The sequence below is a fragment of the Erpetoichthys calabaricus genome, chromosome 14 (assembly GCF_900747795.2).
Source record: "Erpetoichthys calabaricus chromosome 14, fErpCal1.3, whole genome shotgun sequence".
NCBI lineage: Eukaryota > Metazoa > Chordata > Cladistia > Polypteriformes > Polypteridae > Erpetoichthys > Erpetoichthys calabaricus.
Window position 1 is genome coordinate 29945623 of NC_041407.2, and position 22294 is coordinate 29967916.

The 22294-nt window shown below is 41.4% G+C and overlaps 1 protein-coding gene across 2 annotated transcripts in view; it reads left to right on the forward strand.

Moving 5' to 3' along the window:
• Positions 1-22294, forward strand: part of LOC114665051 (regulator of G-protein signaling 9-like) — a 200797-nt gene that overhangs the window by 33169 nt on the left and 145334 nt on the right. For both annotated transcript variants that reach the window (XM_028819421.2, XM_028819422.2), the window contains exon 2: positions 10825-10921. In XM_028819421.2, the coding sequence (XP_028675254.2) occupies positions 10825-10921 (97 nt within the window). The remainder of the gene's footprint in view (positions 1-10824; positions 10922-22294) is intronic.

The following is a 22294-nucleotide window of genomic DNA, read 5'->3' on the forward strand; positions in this document are numbered from 1 at the left end:
CATCACTATCCTAGAGCTCTTCCTGGCAGCCCCCACAGGGCAAGCCAATAGGACCACAGCTTCCATGCTGCCCTGCGGGGATTCATGCCAGGGCTTGCTATGCAGTATGCTGCCAACCAGTGTACTGAGGGATTCACTTCCATATCAGGCAGTCGATTTCACTGTGCTGACCTTCCAGATTCCCAAGTCCATCGCAGATGTTGCTCAGTGGTTGTTAGGATACCACTATTGATGTAGCACCTGTAACATCCTTCCACCTCCATGTCCTGGTAAGGAAATAATATATCACTCCTTCTGTGGCCTTCCGTTATCAAGGTCTCCTGGCCAGGTAAGGGAGCAGTGTACATATCAGCTTGGATGCTGGTTTATCCGTCACAATCTATAATCGCTTGTGAGCTGATACTGTGATATCCACACTTAGGGCAATAATCTTTATGTTTATACCAATTTGCATGTATGACCCTTTCTTTAACATTACCTCATGTGTTATCTCATGTATTGTAAGGACTTTTAAAGTTTGGTGCAAAATTTGAGAAATAGTATGTTGTGCCATATTATACTATGGGTAGGTTATGACATATCCAATTCATTGCTATTGCAAAGCTGCATTTTACATGTAATGCTAAAAACACTTTCATTTTGGCTGACAGCACATGGCTACTCCACGTTGATGGAGCAATCATGTAATGTACAAGATTGGTCGTGGATATTACTCCATCTCTGTCAAATTGATATCTTCAATATTCATTGTTATCCAGCATTTACAAAAAAATTCTGCACCTCCCAATATGTGCATACTGATCTCTGCCTGAATGCCATCTTCTGACAGTTCCTAGCGAATTAGGACAGCTCACGATCTCACCTAAATCTGGGTGAAGTTAAGAGTAGCTTCCTAACTTAAGGAAACCGATAAAATGCCTTTACTCCTACTTCTGTGTTTCTGTGTGCTATAGCATGTGTAAACAAAAGAGAGGACAACGATAAAGAGTTGGGGTGCCAAGACAGCTACCCTATTCTGTAACATTTCAGTAATTGTTTACCACTCTGATGCTGATGTTTCTGATCATAAATTAGGTCATTATGATAGCAATCGATTAGAAGAATTCATAATTAATTGCAGAATTGCAGGGTTCCTCTAGAGTGCTTCTTTCTCTTGCATGATTTGGCTCAAAAAATAATCAGCACATTGTCATCTCATAACAGGCTTAAGTTTCGAGTTTGGTATTTTTCCTTCGTGTCATTTTAGCTCTAGGCCGTCCTCAAAAAACTGTGACACACAGACAAACACACATCCATCATTAAAATATGTTGTTTTTGGTACCTGGGGAATGTTGACATCTGTTGAAACCGAAGATTGAAATTTTTGACAAATCTAACGCTTTTGCTCCTCCCCCAAAGACGATAGATTATTGTGGAGGAGGGCACAAAGTAAAAACGTGCAATTATTGTGTCAGCGTCTCTGTACATGTGAGTTCAAATAGAACTACCAAAGATGGTGAAGTTTCTGGTTTTCAGTCTTCCCGGCAGGAAGAAGTGGATGGACACCAGAAGAGACTTCAGAGGTGTTCCAGCTGTCAATCATTCAGTCTGCAGAGGGAGAAAGGTAGAAAGATGTTAAGAAAGAGTGCCAACCCCTGGTGCGGCGGTAAAATTACAGTCACTAGAGTCCTCCAGCTGTCCCCTATGCGCATGTAGCAAGCTTTATTATTTTTTGAAAATCATTTGTCTTTGCAAAGTATAAACTGATAAATATCAGAATGTAACTACATGATCATGCAAATGCAAATCAGCCAAATTTCAAATATTTTTGATCAGTCTATGTAGGATGAAGCATGTGATATAATCATCAACCAGAAGAGTGCCAAATCAGACAGGGCAAGAATCAGAATCATGCCAACATGTCTTCTACAATCTGTTTAAATGATATCATATTAGACTGTATTGGCAAAGCATATAGACACATTTAAGACAGAATGGTGTGTTGGAATATGTCTGTGAGGCAGCTGTTATGCACTACAAGAAATAAATGAGAGCATGTGTCCTCTGTTACTTTTCATTTCAATTGTTACATAGATTGTGATTCTGTAATTGCCATTGTGCGGCTGGTTCACTGCATCTTGGCACAAACTATCAGTGATAGACAAGTAAGCTGTAGTGCTCTTAATAATTTCATATCAATCTCTGCGAAGATGAATATTCAGTATGACAATCCGTCTAAGATATGTCATTATAAGGCAATCTTATGTCATAAATCAGAAATCTGTTTCTTTGCTAACATGTCAGACAAAACAGGCCACATTGTGTGTTGGATTGATTTTGTATTTGAATCATGAGTTGTATGTTAGTCCTGTAAAACTGATAATGGAATGCCAACCTGTCTGAAATTATCTCGTAGATTTACTCATTGCAGTTGCATGTACTTTGTCTCTCTTGTTTTTTTACACAAATGTGGGTGATACAGTATGTTTCCTGCAGTTAAAATGAGTTTTATAAAATATTTAGAATAATAGTTATCATCCCTGCCAAATGTCTGCCACTTATGATGAAATTCTTTAGGGTATGCTTTGCATTACATTAGATGGTAACGGTTTTATTTATGAAGCTGTGCGGCTGGTTCATTTATTGCAGATACAGCTACTGTATTGGGGTATGCTAAGCACTTCCCCACCCCTGCCAATCAGGGATCTACCTGGCTGCAGTCTTTTCAAGAGCCTCTCTGAAACATGCAGGTTATACCAGATATGCATTAATAAATTCAAGAGTTAAGAAGTATGTGTGAAGAAGGCCAGTCAGTTCTTTAACATATAGGTCAGGCCTGCAACATTAATGTAATTGGCTTTTGTGCATGCTGTTAGTTTTTATTTACTAATTGTTTATGTTTTTATCTTTACTTTTCTGTCATCCATCACATCACTTTTTCTGAGTTTGTTATTTATTGGGCAACACAATTTTGTGAGTTCGTTTCATGATCGACACCACTTTGGTTGGTACATTATGTAGTTGCCAGGCCCACGTGTCATCCTTGTGACAATATAAATCTTGGACATTTCCTGGTGGAGCAATGCCATACATTTGGGGCTTCCTAACAAAAGGATCAGTTATTGTTTGCATGAAAGCTGATATCTGTGTTGCTTAGAGATATGAGGAGAATAAGCGAAGGCCCAGATACTTGCAATCATTCGTTCAAATTTATTAGTTGGAAAGTCGAGGGTCTGCTCTTACATGGAATTCATTTAAATATTAAAAATCAACCTAGGCTGAAGGAAAGATGGGTTGGTAATGCATTTTATTTCCATTAAGGCAATTAAAGTGGAACATTCTGAATAAAACTAAATTAATTCTGGCTATTGTATATATATACAGTATATATGGGCTCAGGAACAACTGCAGCACCCCCTGGCGGCACCCCCGGATCCCAATAGGGTGTAGAGAACTCCATCTCCCATGGAGCCCTGCGGGAATCAGAGGCACCACTGCCACCCAAGGGGCTGCCATCTAGTGTCTCGGGGGTGGTACTGTTCTGACCAAGCTTGCTCCCCCGGTCCATACAGTGAAGAGGCATCCCAGCTGGACAAGGACCCCAGCCGTCTGTGACAATATATATATATATATATATTGCGAGAGATGGCCGGCAGCTTATCCTGGCCAATACATCCACACTGCCAAATGGAGTCCTCCCTGCAACATGGAGGTGCCTGAATTCCCGCAGGGCATCATGGACAATGGAGTTTGGTTTCACAGCCCTGCTGGATACTATGGGGGCTGCCGGGAGACACAAAGATTGTCTCTATTATAACCCGGAAGTACTCCCAAGTCATGGGGATGGAAGGACAGAAGTACTTCAGGGCTAAAGAAAAATATAAATGTTCATCTGACCTGGACGTTCCATGGGATCACGAGGACTGAAGGACAGGAGCACTTCCGGGTCAATATCTATTTACAGGACTGTGGGAAACCCAGCTGACTGAGCCGGAGTTGGGAGGAAGTATGACAGAGCTGCTGGGTGGAGTGGAAGATTTGATTATTGTATTGATTTATTGATTATTATTGTATATTGTGGGAGTGGAGGTGCTTTGTGCACATTATTGTAATTATTAAAAATATTACTGGGACTTTTTACCTGGTGTTTTGGCGTGTTGTCTGCGGATTTGGAGGTGTGACAGGGCCCCCCCTATTGTCACTATATATATATATATATATATATATATATATATATATATATATATATATATATATATATATATATATATATATATATATATATACAGTATATATACTGTGGCACACGGCTGGGGGTGGTACCCAGCCGGGACACCCAAGAGGACCGGAGGAGGGCTCACACCTCCTCCAGACCACGAGGGGGCAACTGCCCTGGTTGCTTTGGGGGCCACGGGTGCAGAGCTTTGAAGCTCAACCCTGTAGGGGCCTGCGGTCACCGCCAGGGGGCGCCCGAATGCCTTGGCAGCCCTGGACCTCAGCACTTCCGCCACACCAGGAAGTGCTGGGGGAAGAGGAGCAGGGACACTCAGAGTGCTTCCGGGGATGCAGCCGGCACTTCCGCCACACCGGGGCGTGTAGGTGGAAGATTGCTGGGACACATCTGGAGCACATCCGGGATCTTAAAAAGGGGCCACCTCCCTTCATTCAAGGCTGGAGTCGGGTGGAAGAGGATGAGGCCTGGAAGGAGAGAGAAGGAGGCGGTCTGAAGGAAAGGCATTTGTTGAGGGCCTGGACTGTGGTGATTGGTGCTGCGGCACTGGGTTTTGTGCACTTTCATTTTGTAAATAAATGTGTGTTGGACTTTTAAAAGATGTCCGTCTGTCTGTGTTTGGGCTATTTCCCACTATATATATATATTTATGGTAAAATGTACATGTGGGGGCGGCACGGTGGCGCAGTGGTAGCGCTGCTGCCTCGCAGTTAGGAGACCCGGGTTCGCTTCCCGGGTCCACCCTGCGTGGAGTTTGCATGTTCTCCCCGTGTCTGCGTGGGTTTCCTCCGGGCGCTCCGGTTTCCTCCCACAGTCCAAAGACATGCTGGTTAGGTGGATTGGCGATTCTAAATTGGCCCTAGTGTGTGCTTGGTGTGTGGGTGTGTTTGTGTGTGTCCTGCGGTGGGTTGGCACCCTGCCCGGGATTGGTTTCTGCCTTGTGCCCTGTGTTGGCTGGGATTGGCTCCAGCAGACCCCCGTGACCCTGTGTTTGGATTCAGCGGGTTGGAAAATGGATGGATGGGTGGATGTACATGTGGAGTTTCAGGATATATGACATTGCACACATCTGACTGGCTATCTCATTCAGTCAACGAATGATTCTAATCAAAGAATTTGATCTTTTATGTACCACTAAACTCCTTCCTTTCTCAAGCTATAAATTATTTCTGTAATTTCAAGCCCTAGGTATCCATCTGTTCCCAGGTGGTATATTAATTAACCTCCTTAATGTTAGACATGAGTGTCACTCGGGCTGTGAAAACAGTGTTTAAAGCATTAGTCCAGAGTTTCACTTGGGCAACTGTATAGATGCGTCTCAAGTAGGAGTTAGACCCTGAGGATTACTTGGGCTGTAAAAGTGCTAACAGCGTTAATCCCAAGCATTACTCAGGCAACGGTGTAGAGACGTCTTCTTGTAGCCTCATAATGGCATCTCATAAGAAATATTTTTCAGCAGCCCAGGTGTTGCATGCTCTTTTGCATTGATGCGAGCAATGATGTTGGGGAGCCTCTCATTAACAGTGATGACGAAATGAATCTGTCTGCAGGCACAGAAACTGAAACAGACAGTGAAACTGAAAGTGATTTTGTTGAATTTGTAAATGACACTCACGTTTGGGTTTCTCTTGATCCTGCTTCAAATAAACCAGGAGCACATCATTTTGATGTTGTGGGGCAGCCAGGAATATAAGTGAGCATTGAAAGCCAAGAGCCACTTACTTTGCTGAAGTTATTTCTTGATGATGATGAAAGAATTGTTGTTGGGATAAACCGTTATGCTGAACAGTGTTGGTAAATGACTGTACACCTAAGCAGACTTCCCATTCAAAGATATACCACACAAAAGACAGTATGCATGGTATTTGCATCATCATTATTATTATTATTCATTTCATATTATTCATTTTTCATCATTATTATTATTTGTATCATTATTATACTTTTTACTCTTATGACTTTGAACTTTTAGTGTTTTGCACATTTTTCAGAGTATATGGCATTAGCATCATCATCATTATTATTCATTTCATATTATTATCATTATTATTATTTGTATCATTATTATACTTTCAATTGTACTTTTAGTGTTTTGCACGTTTTACAGTAGAAAGGTGAGATTTAATAAAAATTAATTTTTCAATCTAAAAAATGCAATGCTTTTTACATGTTTTTTGAGAAAAAAAATGCAACACTAAGGAGGTTAAAACAGATTCTATAGCATCTGTATTTATTTCCCATTCCCAGGTCATAAACCAACTGAAAAAGAAACTGACTGGAGCAAATGCATAAATTACTAGTACAATACAAGAAGAACATAACAGAAAGGGGTCTTGCAATGCCTGTAATTATAATCCTGTAAATTCAGTTCATCTTGGTTCGTTTGAGTGAAATAATTCAAATTTAATATAAACGGTCTGCAGTTCAAAAACGGAAGATTTTCTACTGCAGGACAACTCTCAATTAAAGTCCTTTCTTTAGGAGAGTGGCATCTTTCTTTTAGGGTCATTTGATGTCAAATGGTGTGAATAAAATATTATTTTTCGTATTTCATGCTCCATTAATTGTAATATGTAGGGGAGTTGTACTTTGATGAGAAAAGGACTACAAAAGTATGTGCTAAACATGAAACGTGAAAGACGGATACATTTTGAAGCTGGCTGGTAATTCTAATTTATATGCAACAGTCCCTGTTTGTTTAATTATGTTATTGGAACCTGTGCTTTGCTCATCCAGACCTTTCTGAGTGAATTATCTCTGCATTGTGTCATCATGGTTATGCCCCCATTCAGGCAACCTCTTTCCAGTTGTACGAACCCTTGAGACGAACCCTTGAGAGTAAATAGAACAAACCCCCACCCAACACCAACATATTTTTATTTGGACAAAACTAAAACAAGAAAGTGCTCAGAGTTTGTATGTAGTTCATTGGACCTCAGCATTCTTACCTGGAACAAGACCTTCATGTCTGAACATAATCGTGTCAAAAGATTGCTGAGTTGCTCTGGTGTGCTTCAGCTAGTTCACCTTGTGTTATGGGTTAGAGAGATCAGGGAGCCAGTAGATTTGTTACAACAATTAGATAGATAGATAGATAGATAGATAGATAGATAGATAGATAGATAGATAGATAGATAGATAGATAGATAGATAGATAGATAGATAGAGTTAGGTCCATAAATATTTGGACAGAGACAACTTTTTTTCTAATTTTGGTTCTGTACATTACCACAATGAATTTTAAATGAAACAACTCAGATGCAGTTGAAGTGCAGACTTTCAGCTTTAATTCAGTGGGGTGAACAAAACAATTGCATAAAAATGTGAGGCAACTAAAGCATTTTTTAACACAATCTCTTCATTTCAGGGGCTCAAAAGTAATTGGACAAATTAAATAACTGGAAATAAAATGTTAATTTCTAATACTTGGTTGAAAACCCTTTGCTGGCAATGACAGCCTGAAGTCTTCAACTCATGGACATCACCAGATGCTGGGTTTCCTCCTTTTTAATGCTCTGCCAGGCCTTTACTGCAGCGGCTTTCAGTTGCTGTTTGTTTGTGGGCCTTTCTGTTCGAAGTTTAGTCTTTAATAAGTGAAATGCATGCTCAATTGGGTTAAGATCAGGTGACTGACTTGGCCATTCAAGAATTTTCCACTTCTTTGTTTTAATAAACTCCTGGGTTGCTTTGGCTGTATGTTTTGGGTCATTGTCCATCTGTATCATGAAACGCCGCCCAATCAATTTGACTGCATTTAGCTGGATTTGAGCAGACTGTATGTCTCTGAACACCTCAGAATTCATTCGGCTGCTTCTGTCCTGTGTCACATCATCAATAAACACTAGTGTCCCAGTGCCACTGGCAGCCATGCACGCCCAAGCCATCACACTGCCTCCACCGTGTTTTACAGATGATATGGTATGCTTTGGATAATGAGCTGTTCCACGCCTTCTCCATACTTTTTTCTTGCCATCATTCAGGTAGAGGTTGATCTTGGTTTCATCTGTCCAAAGAATGTTTTTCCAGAACTGTGCTGGCTTTTTTAGATGTTCTTTAGCAAAGTCCAATCTAGCCTTTCTATTCTTGAGGCTTATGAGTGGCTTGCACCTTGCAGTGCACCCTCTGTATTTACTTTCATGCAGTCTTCTCTTTATGGTAGACTTGGATATCGATACGCCAACCCCCTGGAGAGTGTTGTTCACTTGATTGGTTGTTGTGGATGGGTTTCTCTTCACCATAGAAATGATTCTGTGATCATCCACCACAGTTGTCTTCTTTGGACGTCCAGGTCTTTTTGCGTTGCTGAGTTCACCAGTGCTTGCTTTCTTTCTCAGGATGTACCAAACTGTAGATTTTGCCACTCGTAATATTGTAGCAATTTCTCGGATGGGTTTTTTCTGTTTTCGCAGCTTAAGGATGGCTTCTTTCACCTGCATGGAGAGCTCCTTTGACCGCATGTTGTCTGTTCAAAGCAAAATCTTCCACATGCAAACACCACACCTCAAATCAACTGCTTAATTGATAATGACATAACGACGGACTTGCCCACACCTGTCCATGAAATAGCCTTTGAGTCAATTGTCCAATTACTTTTGAGCCCCTGAAATGAAGGGATTGTGTTAAAAAATTCTTTAGTTGCCTCACATTTTTATGCAATTGTTTTGTTCACCCCACTGAATTAAAGCTGAAAGTCTGCTCTTCAACTGCATCTGAGTTGTTTCATTTAAAATTCATTGTGGTAATGTACAGAACCAAAATTAGAAAAAAGTTGTCTCTGTCCACATATTTATGGACCTAACTATAGATCCCCAGGTGGCTTTTTTACAGAAGCTTTTTAAATAAATACATAAATACATAAATTCATAAATGTATGAATAAACAGGCGCAATATTGTCTGAATACACACCGGAATGACTGAAAAGCAAGAAAATTAAAAAGTAAGAAAAACTTTGACTTGGCAGTCCCAGGCATATTGCTGTTAGTATAAAGGAGCCCCCATTGCGTTTCCTGACACACTTCTGCTGAATAAGTCATTGGCTGAAAGTCCTCAGTGCCAGTGTGTCAGAGAGAGGATGAGCAGCATTGTTCATTGTTTTGTTTTTTTCTCTCCTTTGCTACAACCTCCAGGGGGTCCAAAGTGTGTCTTACAACTGAGCCTGCCCTTTTAATTAACTTGTTGATTCGTTGGGCCTCACTTGAAGTGATCTTACCAGCCCAGCACAAAACACTATAGAAGATTGCACTGGCCATCACTGAGTTGTAGAAGATGTGAAGGATGTCACTACCTACATTAAAGGACCACTGTCTCCTAAGAAAAAAGAGCCTGCTCTGCCTTTTGTTATATTATTCCTCTGTGTTCCAACACCAGTCCAACCTGTCATTGATGTGGACCCTCAAGTACTTGTAGGAGTGAACCACCTCTACATCCACTTTCTGAATAATGACCAGACATAGAGGCTCTCTGGTGCAGCAAAAGTCAATAACCAGTTCCTTGGTTTTGCTGATGTTAACATGCAGACAAGTCTTTTTGCATCAAGAAACAAAGTTCTCCACCTGACTCCTCTCCTCTGTCTCATCCCCTTTATCAATACACCCCATAAGAAAAGAATCACCTGTGAATTTACAGAAGTGACGTGACCTGGTGTTATATTTATATTCTGATGTGTACATTGTGAAGAGAAAAGCATACAGGACTGTTCCTTGTGGTGCTCCAGTGTTGCTCACTTTCATAACAGAGACACAGTCTTTGAGTCTCACAAACTGCAGTCTTCCTGACAGATAGTCCATTGTCCAGGACACCATAGGCTCATCCACCTGCATATCTCTGAGTTTACCCCTTAACAGGGATGGCTGGATGGTATCAAACAACATAATCCTCACAGGGCTGCCAGCTTTGTCCGGGTGAGAATATATCTTGTGGAGCAGACAGATAGTTGCATCCTCCACTCCAATCTTTGTCCGATAGGCAAATCACAATTAAGTTACAACCTCAACTTTGACAAGCATCTTCTGGTTATTCTTCTCTAAGGTCAAACATTAGATTCAATTATGCTTTATCTTAGTAGCATAAAACTGTAAAAAATAGGTGATAAATAGCACACTATACCAACAAACCTATCTCCTGCCAACTGTTGGTTTTTACTGACTTACCAAAAAAGCTTTGTCAATCTCCATCCAGTTTATGTCTCATGGTGTGGTGATGATTTATTTCAATAGGAGTCAGAGATTCTAACAGGTAAGGGGAATCCATCCATCCATCCATTATCCAATCCACTATATCCAAATTACAGGGTCACGGGGGTCTGCTGGAGACAATCCCAGCCAACACAAGGCGCAAGGCAGGAAACAAACCCCGGGCAGGGCGCCAGCCCACCACAGGGTAAGGTGAATCCTCTACCCTTATTACTGAAGGGTTGCATTCAGTTTATGGTGTGAAGCCCGTTGGGAGAGCTCAGGAACATACAGTAACTTAGAGTTCTTCTCATAAACCAATAAGCAATAGTAAACACACAGCGAAGGCGGGATGTTTTTTAAAAATGGACATTTTGTGTCACTTTGTACACACTCCATCTCACTCTTTCTCATTCTCTCTCTCCTTTTTTGAATTACTCTAGATTGAAGCTCTCGTCATGGAGATGCAAGATCCTAATGCAGGAATCAAAATGCAGACCCAAAGGCTTGTTATCACTGCCATTCCTCATGCCATGACAGGTAGGAAATGCAAGACTTTTAAGTAACTGAAAATATGGTTTTGGTCACAGGTACTGTAGGAGAAATGCTTTACATTGTCATAATAATGAGACATCACACTGATAAAGGGTTGGGGCAGCCACCCGTATAATATGGTATCCTGGCTGCTAAGTTGTTTCTTCAAATAAAGAGCACAGTTGTGCATAATACAGAGTCCAAAACAAGACTGACACATAGGGGAAACGGTTAGACTTTTAAAGGGGAAGACAGGAAGTGAGGTCGTATGGGTCTGGCTCAGGATCATCGGCCATTGGTTCAAGCCCGGAGGTGACATCACAGGGGCCGGAGCCGGTAAGGTCTTCTTCCATTGGCTCGGTCCCGGAAGTGACGTCATGAGAGCCAGGTGAGATCTCCTGGGAATGGTCTACAGGCAAGGGAAAAAAAGAATCAGTGCACTCTGCCACATCCCAGCATGCCTCAGAACTTCCTTCCCTCGAGCCCTTTAGCTGCCTCCCATGCGCACGTGTGTGACAACATCAACAAGTTTTACTTTAGGCTAAAGTGTAGACTCTTCAGTATCAAGGTCATACTCAAGCAAGATTAGCAGAAATGTTGGCCATGAACAGACTACTGTAACAAAATAATGACACAGGAAGCATCCCTAACAGTTATATACTGCCTTCAGAAAGCATTCAAAGCCCTTCACTTTTTTCACGTTGTTATATTATAGCTGTGAAAGAACTCAAAAAGACACAGGAAAGGGTTTGGGGGCAGCTACCCATATACAGTGATCCCTCGCTATATCGCGCTTCGCCTTTCGCGGCTTCACTCTATCGCGGATTTTATATGTAAGCATATTTAAATATATATCGCGGATTTTTTGCTGGTTCGCGGATTTCTGAGGACAATGGGTCTTTTAATTTCTGGTACATGCTTCCTCAGTTGGTTTGCCCAGTTGATTTCATACAAGGGACGCTATTGGCAGATGGCTGAGAAGCTACCCAACTTACTTTTCTCTCTCTCTCTTGCGCTGACTTTCTCTGATCCTGACGTAGGGGGTGTGAGCAGGGGGGCTGTTCGCACACCTAGACGATACGGACGCTCGTCTAAAAATGCTGAAAGATTATCTTCACGTTGCTACCTTCTGTGTGCAGCTGCTTCCTGAAGCGACATGCTGCACGGTGCTTCGCATACTTAAAAGCTCAAAGGGCACGAATTGATTTTTGACTTTGTTTCTCTCTCTCTCTCCCTGCTCCTGACAGAGGGGGTGTGAGCTGCCGCCTTCAACAGCTTTGTACCGGCGGTGCTTCGCATACTTAAAAACCAAACAGCCCTATTGATTTGTTTGCTTTCCTCTCTGTTTCCTTTGAAGAGGAAGATATGTTTGCATTCTTTTAATTGTGAGACAGAACTGTCATCTCTGTCTTGTCATGGAGCACAGTTTAAACTTTTGAAAAAGAGACAAATGTTTGTTTGCAGTGTTTGAATAACGTTCCTGTCTCTCTACAACCTCCTGTGTTTCTGCGCAAATCTGTGACCCAAGCATGACAATATAAAAATAACCATATAAACATATGGTTTCTACTTCGCGGATTTTCTTATTTCGCGGGTGGCTCTGGAACGCAACCCCCGCGATGGAGGAGGGATTACTGTACCTGAAATAAGCTGCCGAAAAATGAAGGTTGTGGTTCAATATTGTACAGACTTCAGCCCAAAACAAGAACAAACAGACAGGCAAACATGGCATTTTTAAAGTCGGGCAGGGGAAGTGATGTCGTCAGGGCAGGAACTGGAAGTGACGTCCTCGGGGCCAGAACTGGTGATGTCATCAGGCCTGGAAAAAAAAAACGGAGGTGACATCATCGAATCCAGGTGAAATTTCCTGTGATTGGTCTGCCGATGAAAAAGAGGAAGGATCAGTGCACCCTGCCATCCCTTGGTGTGGCGTGGAATTACCTTCATTTGAGCTCTTTAGCTGCCTCCCATGCGGATGTGTGTGACGCAGCCTTATGTTAAAATTATTTCAATTAATTTTTACCCAATATCAAGCAACACTCAATACCCCAGAATGATCGAGCGAAAACAGAATTTTAAGACTAAATAAATATATTACCTTGACATGGGGATTTAGACCCTTTGCTACGACACTTGAAATTTGACTCAGATGTATCTGATCATCACTGAGATACCCCCCCACATAATGTTTGGAGTCCTCCTGTGATCGATTCGATTGATTGGACTTGATTAGGAAAGGCACACTCCTGTCTATGACACGTCCCAGATGTGTATCAGAGCAGAACAAATTGCCTGCAGAGCATAGAGACAAGATTTTGTCGGATTGTGCACAGATCTAGGGAAGGCTATAAAAATGTGTGCTGCATTAAAGGTTCCCAAGTATTGGAGATTACTTATAGCAAAATTAAATGCAATCCAACATGTTAACTACATTGAAACACATTTGCATATACAAAGGGGGCTATTTAATTTTGGCACGGATTTATTGTGTCATAAATAAAAATGTATTAACCAGATGATTGATTGTTTTTCATGATGGAACACAATTTTCCTGTCATTTTAAAATTCAAAACAAACACGAATTGCATTTTAATTCTTGTTCATAGATTATGTGTCAAAACTAAAACCAAAGCAGATGTACTGCATCCTGCTCAGCGGTAGTTCCGTGTATATTGCATTTAGATTCGAGACCATCGCTTTAATAGCACCAGAGCTAAAAATAATCAAATGACCAATCAGAGTCAAAATGCAATACAAATGAGAGCAACTAATACTATTATTCAGAAGGAAGGACTACAGCTTTGTAATCAGAGTAAAGTGTTTTATTAGTATCGTTCATACATTTTACTGTATATTACTGAGCACAATGCTTTAAATTAAAAAAAAATGTCACTACTTGGAAGATCTGAGCCCATTGTGTGACTTTGTTGTGATCTCCACTGAAACTCAAGAGGCGACATGGGTGATAATACCAGGGTGTTTTTCCTCTAGAGAAAAATCTGAGACGCATGAGACAAAAGACAATGCCTCCATTTTATTTTTTTCTGATCTCATTGTTTGTCAAGGAGAAACCAAAAAGATATTAAAGAGATCTCATTTTTGATTGTCCATTTATATGGGCCTGCTCTCCCTGCTGATCTTACCTGGAGCAGGCATTGTTTCGAACATCTGGGGGTGGTAATCGGTAACAAAGAGGTGGATGACAGTAACTGGGACAGCTTTTAGATAAAGGTACAGCCTTTTTAAATTAATGGAAGTGGATCATGGCCAAACTTTCTTTTAGGGGCCGGGTATTCATTATTAATAATTTAGTAGTAACTATGCTGTGGGGCGGCACAGTGGCAAAGTGATAGCATTGCTGCTTCGCAGTAAGGAGGCAAGAGTTCTATCTATCTATCTATCTATCTATCTATCTATCTATCTATCTATCTATCTATCTATCTATCTATCTATCTATCTATCTATCTATCTATCTATCTATCTATCTATCTATCTATCTATCTATCTATCTATCTATCTATCTATCTATCTATCTATCTATCTATCTATCTATTGTTCAGTGTTGTGATTGCATCAAAAGATAGACTGTGAAGACTCAAACTTTATATTATACTAGCCAACCTGCGGCGTAGCATATGCCGCATAATTATTTATTGATGGGTGAACACTTCCTGAAAGACACAGTTGTCCAAATGGGGTGGGTTTTTAGGATACGACTGTAGGTGAATGAAAAGATGGAACTCTGGAGAGGGCAACATACAATTGTCCGTGACTGAAATCTGGAGGACCGCCGTCGCGCCTCCACCTCCCAGATCGAGGGACAGGGCTGGACGGCACTCGGGCGCGGAGGGCAGAACGGGGGGAGAGGGTAAGGACACCCATTCCACCCCCTCCACCCCGGCCCTCCCGCCATTCTAGTCTGCTGATTTCATAGTCATCTCTTAGTCATCGTTCAGTACACACTGCCTGCTCATGTGCCCGCCCCCAACTCCTCACCTGAGTCGCTTTTGTCTGTGTACAGTCCACATGCACCTGTGAGTCACGTTGACGTTTCATTTTCCAAACACCGCCTCAGTCGATTTTGTCTCTGCTACAGTCCACATGCACCTCTGAGCCACGTTGACGTTTCATTGTTCTTTGCGGTTCCGGCTGCTTTTCTATATATAATCCACCAAGTCACCCGACCATGGTAGTAGCAACGGGGGGTGTGTACAAAGGGCAGGGACATAATCAGTGCGAGCGTATGACCCACACTTACTGGGAATTCCTCGCCACTTGTACCTCTAAGAAGTTGGACGCTCGGGGGTCGCGTAACTATTTAGCAGGAGGGAGTTTCGTTCGTTATCAGAATTAACCAGACAAATCGCTCCACCAACTAAGAATGGCCATGCACCACCACCCACAGAATGGAGAAAGAGCTATCAATCTGTCAATCCTCTCCGTGTCCAGGCTGGGTGAGGTTTCCTGTGTTGAGTCAAATGAAGCAAAAGGCGCCACACCTGGTGGTGCCCTTCTGTCAATTCCTTTAAGTTTCAGCTTTGCAAACATACTCCCCCCGGAACCCAAAGACTTTGGTTACCCGGGAATAACGCCACCGGATCGCCAGCATTTATGGTCAGAACTATGACGGTATGTGATCGTCTTCGAACCTCCAACTTTCGTTCTTGATTAATGAAAACATTCTTGGCAAATGCTTTCACTCTTGTTCGCATTGTTGGTGGGTGGGGCTCTGTGAGTTGGCGGGTGTGGCTCTGTCTTGCATGCGTCTTGCTTGCCATGGATTTAGTGAATTCTTAGAGTTGGTGGGCGTGGCTCTGTAAGTTGTCGGCGGGTGTGGCTCTGTGAGTTGTCGTCGTATCCCATGGTCTTAGCGTTGGTGGGCGGGTCTCTGTGAGTTGGTGGGCGTGGCTATGTCATGCATATCCCATGATTGTCTTGTGTGCCCTGTCGGCTTAGTGAATTATATAAATAGATAGATTTTATTCAATGTGAGGGAAAACACAAATCCAACAGTTTTATTCATAAAAGATTAAAGATCACCGTAAAACAGAAGTGATTACCTAAGTGTCAGTTTATAGGCAGAAAGAAAATGTATTCAACTTTAGGCAATAGGAAATGAGCTGAACTCAAGAGGCAGCTTGAGAGTCTGTGTAATGAGAGAAGCAACATCACAAAAAAGGCAACTGAGAATGTCAGGAGCCAGCTCTGATAGTGCGCTTTGATGCTGCTCAGAGTGTATTTTGAGATTTGTACTATGAACCTCCTATTCAAACTATCAAGCAAACTGTGTGATGATAATCAGGAGTGGATGTGGTGAGGTTTTAAAGGGCAATGGCTGGAATTTGTACAGTAGCTGCTTTCCAGTCATACTGTTTATATTAAAAATTTTCTGCTGTCTGACACTACAAACTCTTTTCTTCAAAAATGAAAAAAATTCAATCTCCCAGGAGCTTGAGTGACTGGAAAATATATGTGGTGCAGAGATTTTGGGACCAGAGCTCACAAGGGGCTCTAACAATTTATAATTGTCTTTTTTTTTATTGAACCCTTATAATCGGATGGCTTATTCAAACTCTCTAACAGCCTGCTTGGAATTAATAATGTTACATTCATTTTTGTGTATAATGTGTCTTTCATTTTACTGCTGTACATGAGTCTCCTAATTTTGCTACTTTTGTGAAATATCTAACTTGTATGTGGAAGCTTAAAAGATTTTGATAAAAAACTGTATTGCAAGTTAACGATTTCAGAAGGTCTAAAGTACCAAATGTATTCAACATTTTAAATATTCCAAATTATAAAGTTGGTGAACCTATATAATTATTTTCTATAATTATCCTACCTTTAATAATTGCATTAGAAAGTAAGGTATACAAAAAGTTTATAAAATTTGCTCCTTTTCAAAACAGATTGCATACTCTTTGCCTTATCCATCCAGGAAAGAAAGAAAGAAAGAAAGAAAGAAAGAAAGAAAGAAAGAAAGAAAGAAAGAATTTGAATTTATCAAGTTATCAAGTTATCGTGGGGTCCAGCGGCTATGGGGCATCTGTTGGTGAAGAAAGGTTCACGGATCTTGACTTTGCTGATGATGCTGTAATCTTTGTGGAGTCAATGAGAGACTGAGTGAGTAGTCTGAGTGTCTGGGCTTGTGAGTGTCCTCGATAAAAACCAAAATCCAGGCCTTTAATGACCTCTTGGGCACTGCCATCAGCAGTGTGTCTGTCTGCGGAGAGAGTGTTGATCACGTCGAGAGGTTTACTTACCTCGGCAGTGACATTTATGTCTCTGGTGACTCTTCCTATGAAGTCAGTAGATGGATTGGGAGAGCATGGTGGGTCATGAGGTCGCTGGAAAGGGGTGTGTGGCGCTCCTGATATCTATGCAAAAGGGCGAAGGTCCAAGTTTTTAGAGTCCTGGTGCTTCCTGTCTTACTATATTGTTGCGAGACATGGACCCTATCCAGTGACCTGAGACGAAGACTGGACTCCTTTGGTACTGTGTCTCTCTGGAAAATCCTGGGGTACCATTGGTTTAACTTTGTGTCGAATGAGCAGTTGCTCATGGAGTCCCAAATGAGGCACATTACCTGCATTGTGAGGGAGCGTCAGTTACACCACTATGGCCATGTGGCGCATTTCCCCGAGGGTGATCCAGCTCGTAAGATCCTCATTGTTGTTGACCTGAGTGGCTGGACCAGGCTAAGGGGTCACCCACATAACACCTGGTTGCAGCAGATAGAGGGTCATTTCCAGAGGGTGGGACTGGACCGAAAGTCTGCCTGGGGGGTTGCCAACCGGGATCCTGAGTTGTTTCGTCATGTAGTGGGTGCGGCAACACACTGTACCAGTGCATGCTCCCCAACTTGACTTGACTTGAGTTGACTTTTAAAGCTGAAGTACTGAATATGTCAGCAGTACTTCAGCATGTTCTATTATTTCAGGACAACATTAATGAAAAAGTCCTAGACTGTAAAGAACTTTTTGGCTGTTCCTCACAAAGTGAATTTGATGTTTCCTCCTTCCCATTTTGATATGTTAGGTGGGTTAGAATTCTGCTAGTTGATCAAGATGACATAGTGTGCCAGCAAATTACATTAACCTACCACAGTAGACTGTTCATTAATTATAATAATAATTTTTGCATTACTCAAAGCAATTTACATAGTAAGTGGGGAGCCACTTCAACCCAGACTAATGTGTAGCTTCCACCTGGATGATGTGATGGCAGCCATTTTGCGCCAGTACACTCACAACACATTAGCTGTTAGGTGGTGAGAGAGATAGACAATTAGAGAGAGGGGACGATTAGGGGGCCAGACTATCTATGTCATGGTGGGCAATATAGCCTAGACACCAGGACACTTCCTGCTCTTTACGAAAGATGCCCAGGGATCTTTTATGACCACAGGGAGTCAGGACCTCAGTTTTATGTCTCATTTGAAGGACAGTGCTGTTTTTACAGCACAGTATCTCCATCACTGCACTGGGATCCACATTTAGATCACAGGGTAAGCCTCCCCTGCTGGCCTTGCCAACATCTCTTCCAGCTGCAACCCAAACTTTTCCTGGTTGGTCTCCCATCCAAGTATTGGCCAGGCCACAACATTGTTGTTGAAATAAAGTCTGAACAGTGGACATTGCTAAAATATGTGACCCAGTGAATATGGTATTTAATGATATAGCTCACAATTGGCTTCTTGACTTGGGTACATTTTGAATTGAGTAAACAAAGATATGTCTGATGTACAATGTTTGTTTGGATCAGAACATTCTCTTATAAGGGTCTGATTGACAGTATCATCTTATTCTCAAAGTGTCTCCTGCATTCATACCATTTGCTATGTGAGTCATCCACCAAAATTTCTACTTAGCTGGCAGTAATTAATAGTAACTGATGTACAAAGCAAAGCATATAGGAAGGAAACAGGGCAGGATTTCATCTCCATGACTAATCAAGCCAGTATAGGTTTGTATGTTTCTGGTACTTTCCAAAATTTCATAACAGATATATTTACAACCCAAACGTTAGGCATGGCCACAACCCTGATTCTGCTTTACACCTCTGTAGACTAATTTAGTTTCTCTATGGCCTATTTATGTGCAAGCTAAAAGAAGTTTAACTCTTTTTCTTAAGTAAAGATCTGCTAACATCCCACAAAGTAGGCCAGAGCCTTCTCTAACCTGCCCAGATATGGGCTCACCCCCAGGCAACCAGCCTCCAACCACCACCAGCAAGCTGTAGTCTACTCAGGCCTAAAAATAGAGAGCTGGTTTTAAAAGTTCAAAATGCACAACAAGACAGAGGAATCACAAAATCTCTGGGCTGATGAGATAAATCCCACAAAAAAATGTTTATGAATCGATGAACTGTGATTTATTTAAATAAAGGTGAAAAAGCAAAAAAAAAGAAGTTGAGACAAAATAAAGACAATTAGGATTTTTCTAAAAATTCCCCCCTGAGGCTAACAAGTTCCAATACAAAATCAACAAGCAGAATCCAATAACAAAAGTGAAAATCTGAGACCCAGAAAGTATCTGATGAAAAGAAAACTCCAGCATTCAGCTCTCTCTGATCTCGATATAAAGGCAGAGGGATGACGCAGCAGCCGTGATGTCAGGGTGGTTACGCCTGCTGCATTTCCACCTATAAAACCACATATAAAGACATAGTACCCAAAACTACCAGAAATGACATAAAGACATAAAAATGTCGTAACCGGAGTCCTGTAAATACTTCCGAAATTGCCCACTAGGGGGACTTACCATCAAAACAAAAAGGGCCTAGAAAATCTTCATAAAATAAAATATTTATTCTAACAAACAGTAGCACAAGTAGCTCAGTGGAGCATAAAAAATAATTGCCTGAAGGCCAGACAATCCAAGGCAACCATGGTCCCAATACAAAAATCAAAGCAAGGTCAAATGATGGAACAACAATTGAAAAATCCAGGTAGTCACAATAAGCACAAGAGATACACAAGTAACTCCACTCCCTAGAGCATTCAAAATGAACCACCAGGAGCTGTGGGAGACTGGATTTATAGGGCAGAGGGCAGGTCCAGGCAGTGATTGGCTCATGGCGCTGCCTCTTGGGTGACCACCCACAAAATACATGGGACATAACCAAGGCTTTGACACATAGACAAGATGAAAAACAATACAAATAAACACAAGTAGTATTAATGTAAACATAAGAATCAAAAATGAACAAAATTAACCAAGATCTGAATCACAGCTAGAGGAGAAACCATGGTTGAAATATGACAGAAAAAGAAGATCAAAAGTAACAAAAACAACAATAAAACACAAAAATACACATAAGCCAGTGGAAAAATCCTTGACACTATAACACATAAAAATCTTTGGAGGTTCATTTTAACAAAGTTTAATCTCCCAGCTAATGATAGACTCATAAATGATGGTAGCAGTGACGAACTGCAAAATGGCATCTATGACTCATCTACTACTATCTAAAAAGACCTACCTGTAATTTAGGAAACTTCACTGGGATTTAGGAGAGCTTGTGAGCTGTTCAAGCATACAAATCCTGAGAAAGCTGAATTTGTTGGAAACGTTGAACAACAATCTTCTTCTTCTTCTTTCGGCTGCTTCCATTAGGGGTTGCCACAGCGTATCATCTTCGTTCCATATCTTTCTGTCCTCTGCATCTTGTTCTGTTACACCCATCACCTTCATGTCCTCTCTCACCACATCCATACACCTTCTCTTAGGCCTTCCTCTTTTTCTCTTGCCTGGCAGCTCTATCCTTAGCATCTTTCTCCCAATATACTCAGCATCTCTCCTCTGCACATGTCCAAACCAACGCAATCTTGCCTCTCTGACTTTGTCTCCCAACCGTCCAACTTGAACTGACCCTCAAATGTATTCATTTCTAATCCTGTCCATCCTCATCACACCCAGTGCAAATCTTAAAAAGATAACCACTTTGACAGAGATGGAATAATATTCATCAGAAAGTTTGTACATTACATGATTGTTCCATGTATGCAGAGTGCAAAGCCAGCCGAAATGAAAATGTAACGTGACATATAAAATGAAGCTTTGCCATAGTGATGATTTGTATGTCACAACGTTTCTTGAATTTCGCAACAAACTTTACAACATTTGAGGTAATAATGCAGATTTACACATATCTCCACCACTCCACATGAGGTAATGTTAAAGCAAGCTGCATTCATGCAAATCAGTATGCACATAAAGATCTTTACCCAAAATGTGGATGAGCATTCATACATTAATAGGAAGTGATATCATTGAATCAACACCCAGGTGATCCTAGATGCACACTGTACTGAAGTAGCCAGCAAATTACCATGAAGAAAAGCGGGGCTCAAAAAAAAGGCAAGCGGAAACTGTTGAGGTCATTGCAGAAAACAAGCATGGAGAAACGCAGACCACACCACAGTTCAGGACACTGAAGAGTGAACACAACTTCTGAGGCAGCGCAAGAACTGATGTGACTAGCTTCAGTGAAACTGTCACTTTCCATTGGCATAACAGCATCCTTCAATCCATCCATCCAATCATCTAATTTCCAAACCTGCTTTATTCTGAGCAGGGTCACGAAGAAGATGGAGCCTATACCAACAAGCACAGGGCTCGCAACAGGAGCAATCTTTGAAGCATTCATTGTTAAGTAAACGTGCCTGATATTGAGCTTTACTCTCATTCAGTGTATGTGTGTGTGTGTGTGTGTGTGTGTGTGTGTGTGTGTATCTCAGTCTTTCCATCTCGGTGTTCGTTATAATATTATTCACGATGTTACAAAGTGCCACAACTGATGTGCAGCTTAACACAATATCCTACCTTATTTAATTTTCCTTCTTTAATGATGATGATGAGGATGATTATTATTACCATTATCATCTTGTGGTGAAGGCTCAGCGTTAGTATCATCATAGCGGTGCCGTAAAATCATGGTGTCATTTATTCTCAGGTTTGAATTCCTACTCTTAGCTGGGGCTGGGACTATGATGCTGTATAATACTTCTTACTTCTGTTCTACTCTGAAGCAGGACAAATTCCTATCCTGGAGTGACATTTAGTGCAACTCCTAGGAGTAATTCTGAGTTTGATAAATATGGATCCTAGATTAGGTCCCATCTCTGCCTTCTCTCTTCAGGACTATAGAATTCCCTGAGTCTGCAGGATCGAGATATGCTCTTTAGTCCATGTTGTTTGAAGCACAGTCCACAGATGACCTCAGTTCATGCAAAGCATTGTCTTTTTATCTTTGCTCTTTCCTCCAGCAGCTCAAGCAGCCTAAAATCCCATGGTGTAACTTATCTTTGATGCCAGTAGTTTTTAGACTCAGAATTACATTTTAGTGTCAACATCATATGTATATGTATATATATAT